Consider the following 6,412-nt stretch of genomic DNA (forward strand, 5'->3'; position numbering starts at 1 on the left):
AACCTTTTTCAATACTTGTTTTATTTTGAAATATTCATTCTGTATTCTTAAAATATTCTGTTCTGTATTAGAAATATTCTGATCTGTAGTTAAAGCTTACCTCCTACTTGAAACAAGTTGATTTCATACAAAAGAGCTTGCAAAGTTGTCTCCAAATTTTTTATTTTTTTGAAAAATTTTTATTTACTTCTCAAAATTTTTGAATTTAGAAGTTCCTTTAATTGTGCAAAATTCTGACATCATCCTGCCGATGCTGAAAAAAAATTGCTCTTATCAATAATAATTACAATGATTACTATTCATTTCAACATGCTTCAAATCTCAACCTAAATGGCTGAAAACATATATGCATCATTATATTTTGGAGACGTGACCTTGAGAAATGAATTCGGAATTAAAGAATGCAGAATTTATTTCCTGAAGGTGATATGACTTTATTGATGCTATGTACTAGTTTTTGCACGGTACAGAGCATATCCACATTACTTTTCTGCACTAAAATGTATTTTTAGTATTTTACAAAAAAAAAGGAATTTAGTAATGGGGATAGTGTATAGTAAATTAACTTTCAATTTTTTCAGTATCAACTGTTATTTATTTCTATTTCCATTACAACAGTTAACTTATTTCTCTCTTTCCCCAGGGATAATGTCACACCACCCAAGAACAGGAGAGTTTACATGACGATGATCAACACTTACGATATGGATGGTATATACTGAGATTTTTTCTTGATAAACCAAATTTTGGTTTGATAAGAATGTTATAATAAGACCACGTCACTAGCCATGTGATACAGTAGCCAAAAGTGTGACATCATTTTCTTATTAACTGGTCACCAAAACCCGGATGTTTTTGATGTGATTAAATAATAACATTAACATTATCCTATAAATCCAGACCTTCAGGCCTTTAAGTATCAGAATATTCTTTTTTAAATTTTCTACGTTACTAATTCATTAGTTTCATTGCATTAAATTAAAACTACCTACATTTATATGTACAAGAAAGTTAAAAAGAAATACTAAATAATATAACAAAATATTAAATAAAAAAAATTAAAAATAAAATGTAAATTTTTGTTACACCTCCATTTGTTTTTCGCAGATCAAAGTTTTATCTAGTAAACTATTGGTGATTGGCTTATCATTCCATACACTAGAGAAAGTGTATGGAATTTTAGTTAATTTACTGCAATCTAGAGTCCACACGGTATAACAAAATTTTACAGACAGCAGGAGACGCATGTTTCTCTTTTATTAGATATTTTAATAACAACTGAGTTGTGGAACAGTGATCCCTATTAAAAATTGCAACAAAATTTCTATAATCTGAATTACCCACATTAAAGCAGGTTTTAGGGTTTGAGATTTTAGCTGACTAAGGTTTTAATTGGTGCTTCTTTTTTAAAATTATTAACAACATTATTAAGTTAATACGTCACGAAAAGAATCACGCAGTTCTTTGTAATCCTCATTCATGAAATAGTCGAACCTGTGAAAAATTTCTTCTTCTTCTCTGTAAGGAACCTTGTGTTTTTTGGATGGAGGTCTAATTGTATGGCAATTAGACCTATCTAAATCATATTCAATTGGAGATGACGACCTAATTGGTTCTTTGCATTCACATTGTATTGGTGTAGGTAACACGAAAATATGCTGTTCACCGATGTTCTCATTTATTTGAAAATTCATATCTCTTTCTGTGATTATCACATCATTTAGTACATTTCCTTTCTGGGTGGAAGTTCTTTGAAACAACTCTCCCATGCGTGTTTCTATAGCAACATTATTCACAGGCGTGGTCACACCTGTTATTTCGCTTTCAGAACCACTTTCGGAATTTTGTGTTGATTTAGAACGGAGCAATTTGAAGAATGGCCTGTGTGTTTTGCTGCTAGCTTTTTGATTCAACTTCTCAATGCTTCTTCGTATTCTGGTGGAGTTAGACTCAGCTAAAAGAAATTAATTTGGTTGTATGTCACAAGAGGAAATTACAAAAAACGAATGGATTGAGGAAAAAAGCAGAGCAAGGTAAACAAAAAGTAAGAATAAGTAAATGGCAACACATATGATGAAAGCGAGTGGCATTTTTCTCAACTTACTTGTAGTCTTGGATTCAAATTTTGACTTCAATAGGTTCACCTTCCCAGCAGATCCGATGGGCATCCTTATCCCTCTTCTAGCAGGTCGATCTTTCAGGAAATTCTCCCGTTTAAATTGACGTTCAATTTCCTCTTCCTTTGTCCTGCTTTCCCGCCTTAACCTCATTCCAACAGCCAAAGGCGACATCCCATTTCCCATTACTTTATGTATAGATTCTTTCGGTATAATGAATCCTTCTTGCGTTTTAACAATCTCTTCTTCATATTCACTTGATGATTCAGAATGATCAAATACATTATCAGCCTCTTCTTGAACAGACGACTTCTTTGACTTATCTTCATCGTCGACGTCATCGTCAACGTCATCGTCTTCTTCATCATCGTCGTCTTCTTCCTCCTCGGCATCATCGTCGTTATCAATATTTTGACTAGGCACCATTATTTTAGCTTTCTTTTCTGCATTGCTAACTTTATTTCCCGAACTAGACCTAACTGGTGTTGTGTCTGCAGCTTCCTGTTTGTTTCCTCCTGTTGTCATAGATGTACTCCTGTTTCTTCCACCACTAAAAGCTTCCAATATATCTTTTTTCATTGCACCTCGTTCCTCACTATGTCGGCGATGCATCAACGTGAATTGCTTAGTTCTGTCTTTTGGTGAACTTGTCTTATTTCCTTCTTCAAGGTTTGATGACATTTTCTCGCCTTCTTCCAAAGCCTCCTCTAGTACATGATCCATATTAACAGATGCTCGGTATTGAGTTGCAGGCTTGGTGTGGTCAACACTACTTCTTCTGGAATGCCCAGGTGATGTTCCTTTGATTTTAACTTTGGTAGAAAATGTTGGTTTTTCATTTTGCGGTAGTTCATCTTTTTGATGTGTTTGATCATAAAGTTGACTGTATTTTCGGAGGAGTTGTTCAACTAATTCTCGTTCTTCTGGTAGTAACGGATCACTTTTGCGATTTGCGTCTGGTGGATAACTCAAATAACGCCTTCTACTTTCGTTTTCCATGAAGTCAGAATCAAAATTCGAGTAAGAGCAATCTAAATTGTCAAGACTGTTAAGTTTCTTTAATACGTCGCTCATTTCTGTCGCAACGCCTTCTGTTCTTGATAAGTTTTCGTAAAGGTGCTCGCTACTTTTTGAATGATCGTTACGACTATTTTTTACACTCGATAAAACACCGCTGTTACGACTGTTCCTTTGGCTGGATAACACGCTTAATCTTTCGAGCAGTTCGCGTTCATCGTCTGGTTTCGAAGTACGTTTCGAAGAAGTTGTCGATAATCTAATATCGTTATTTTGTTCACGCAAAGTGGCCGAAAATGAAACAGCGTTAGAAATTTCTCGTTCTGATGGTTTTTGGTATTTGTTTCGTGCACGTATTATGTTAATTTTTTTTCTCATCTCAGGCGATAAATCAGCGTTAGCGGTGGAGTATCGCAGACCAGAAAGTTGATCTCTAACGAAAAAGAAAAAATATTGTGAGAGGTCATTTATTTGACACTAAAAAAAGTCCGGTAAAGCGAAATTTCACATCTTGGTGGAAAAAGCGTCTGTTTACAGGACGTTTCGTTTCGTGTTGATTTTAATTTCGGGGTGGACCGTAGAAGGAACGCGTGTTTTGTGTTTGTGACTTTCAACCATGCGCACTGATCGGAAACCGCATTTCACTCTACGGTGATGTGCTTGCATAAAACTCCCGTAGAGGTTTAAACCCGTTTGTTTTCGCTTTGGGTTTTATGTAAACAGACTCTAAGTGTCGAGAAAGTCGTTAAACATTACTTCTTAAAAATAAGACCTACTTAGAAAAAGTTATAATTTAGAAACAAGACTATATTAAGACAAAATCTAAACTTTTAAAGAAGTAATTCACGAATATGTTTTTCCAAATTCGTTTTTTCGCAGAAGTTCATCTCGCAAAAGTTAGAAAACAGCGACAAGCAGAAGTGTATTACAAAATAGACGACGAATTTTCATTTCTTAAAAGTAAATACCTGCGAACATCACAAAAACTTGAGCAAAAGAAAATAATTGGGGAATTGGTGCATGACATTTCCAAATTGTTGGCGATTTTATAGACAACTTAAAAATTGATGTTTATTTAAGGCGGTTCCCCTAGAAAAAAAGACATATCCCAGAGGATTGGTCAGGTGTATGTATTGAGTGAAGCGCATTTTCACAAGGTTGACTTTTCTTCCAGAGAACTGATGAGGTATTTTTTGGACGACGGAAAAGCTAAAACAGGGCGAAACGGGCAATATCTCGACAAAATAACTGGAAGACAAAACTTCGATTTGAAAATCGGTTTTATTTAATACTAGTAGTAATGCCTGCATCCACAGAAGAAATTGTAAAGCGAGGGTGCTTCGAGTTTGAGAATTCTTGTTACCGTGGATTCCGAACTTAAACGGCAAAAAACTTGTTTAAAGATTATTTTATGGACACTCTTGACTTGAGGATCGTCAAAAAGTGTATGCCAGCATTATTTCAACCTGAAAAGCACCAAATACCTAAGTCTAATTAATGACGAGTAAACTTTGACGAGTTCACTTCGCAGGGTGCGTCGTTAAGACAGCTTTCTAAATGCTTGGGGAACACGATATTTAATATTCAGAACTGTCATATATCGTCTTGAGAGGCCCTAAAGTATCATCTAGCTGCTACAAGGAATTAAACATCGACGGAGGGACAAGGAAGCTGTCTGAAAATGCGAAAATGGTTGCTTTGGGCGTTGCTATGCACTTATATTTGCAGTTGGTTGGAAAAGTGGCAAAATGCGCAATAAAAACCTAAATATGTCATAAGCACTACTTGCCACGGTATTCTAAGATGAATTTGCTGTCAGAAAACAGCTAAATGACAATTCTTGAAATTTAAAATTTTTTTCTAGGGGAACCACCATAAAAGGAGATACCATTTTTCCTGTAATAGCTCGTTGACTTAGTGTGCTACTCACAAAAGTTTTTTTCTTTAAAATAACTTACCTTAGACTTCTGCGTTTATCATCTAAGATTTGCATAGAAGCTTTTCGCTGGATGTTAATCGATGATTGTTTCCTCGTTTGCGCTTTTCCCTTAAAACGTTCCTTCCCGCTGAGTCGTTTTTTAATGGAATTCAAAGCACAATACACCTCGTGTCGTTGTGAGCTTGTATCTAAATATTTAGACCAGGTATCTTTCGATTTTGTTTTTCGATTTCTTTGTCGTTTTTTCTTCTTTTTCTTTTGTTTCTTTGCAACCTTCTCTGTGTCTGTTCCACTCGAAAGCAAACGGTCAGTTGCTTTGTCTGTATTGTTATTGTTCAACGTAGCTTCTGATTGGTTGTTTTCTTTCCCACGAGCTACTTCATGACTACTTTCAATGTCTATAATAATATCTGGTGGGATGGGTCTATGAATTATGTGTGGTGCATTCTGGCGAGTTTTATTATTTTTCGTGTTTTGGACCGTGTTTTCACTTACTTCTGAAGCTGAAGATTTTGATTCGCTTTCCAAATCCGCCGTAACTTTTTGCCGCTCTTCAAGAAACGATGTTTTTAAATCAGGACTTGATCTATCAGAGTTGTTTTTTGGAATGAGCAAAGATCTTGGTCTCATTCGATTTGGAAGCTCCAATTCTTCGTTTTCTTCAATAACACCTGTGAAGGTTTTTCTTCTGTGAGATATCATTGTCTTCCATTTTTTGTTTTTGCCAGCACTCCTAGAACGCATTCTTACTGGATCGATGTTCAAACTGTTATAAGCAGTGTTGACCGAATTTACTGAAGCAGTATTTGAGCGTGATTTCGATAATCCAGATGAGACAGACGTTTGGAGTTTATTTAAAAAAGATGTTATTGAGATTTGCACGGTACTCTTTGGTAATGCAAGATTTTCTCTTTCCTTTTGTAGCGTAGGGTCTTCATCTTCGTCATTACTGCTGTTGTAGCTGTCCACAGTCTCAGCATCTGTATAAAAGTACATACAGAGGTAAAAAAAGAGCTAATGCAAATACTTTCTAAATGCAACATTAGCAAATGATTTTAACGTTCCTGTGACTCGATCATTTTAACAACTCGTATAGCTACAGGCAATTTACACATTAGGTATCCTACTCTCTGAACTGGGGAGGGGGGAAGGGGTAATTTGATGACGTCGTGGAATCAGAAATGACCACGTCATTTTGCTGGAACGATACTTTATTTAAATCTGTTCTCTACTTCTCCAGGAAAAAATGGGTTTGAATGTCAAACACAATATCCTTTGGACACATGCTAAGTTTAGATAATATTTTGCTCAAAGAATGTTAAAAAATCACCTGTGAAAG

General features: G+C 35.4%; 1 protein-coding gene across 1 annotated transcript in view; it reads right to left on the reverse strand.

The window, feature by feature from the left end:
- Nucleotides 1–899: 899 nt before the first annotated feature.
- The window catches only part of LOC130642373 (uncharacterized), a 15,525-nt gene continuing 10,012 nt past the window's right edge, over nucleotides 900–6,412 (reverse strand). Inside the window, exons 11-14 of the mRNA XM_057449462.1 lie at nucleotides 6,404–6,412; nucleotides 5,093–6,053; nucleotides 2,105–3,567; nucleotides 900–1,954 (exon numbers count right to left, since the gene is read on the reverse strand). The exon at nucleotides 6,404–6,412 is cut by the window's right edge and continues 239 nt beyond it. Coding sequence (XP_057305445.1) covers nucleotides 1,428–1,954; nucleotides 2,105–3,567; nucleotides 5,093–6,053; nucleotides 6,404–6,412 — 2,960 coding nt within the window. The 3' untranslated portion in view covers nucleotides 900–1,427. The remainder of the gene's footprint in view (nucleotides 1,955–2,104; nucleotides 3,568–5,092; nucleotides 6,054–6,403) is intronic.

Source organism: Hydractinia symbiolongicarpus, chromosome 1 (assembly GCF_029227915.1).
Source record: "Hydractinia symbiolongicarpus strain clone_291-10 chromosome 1, HSymV2.1, whole genome shotgun sequence".
Lineage (NCBI taxonomy): Eukaryota > Metazoa > Cnidaria > Hydrozoa > Anthoathecata > Hydractiniidae > Hydractinia > Hydractinia symbiolongicarpus.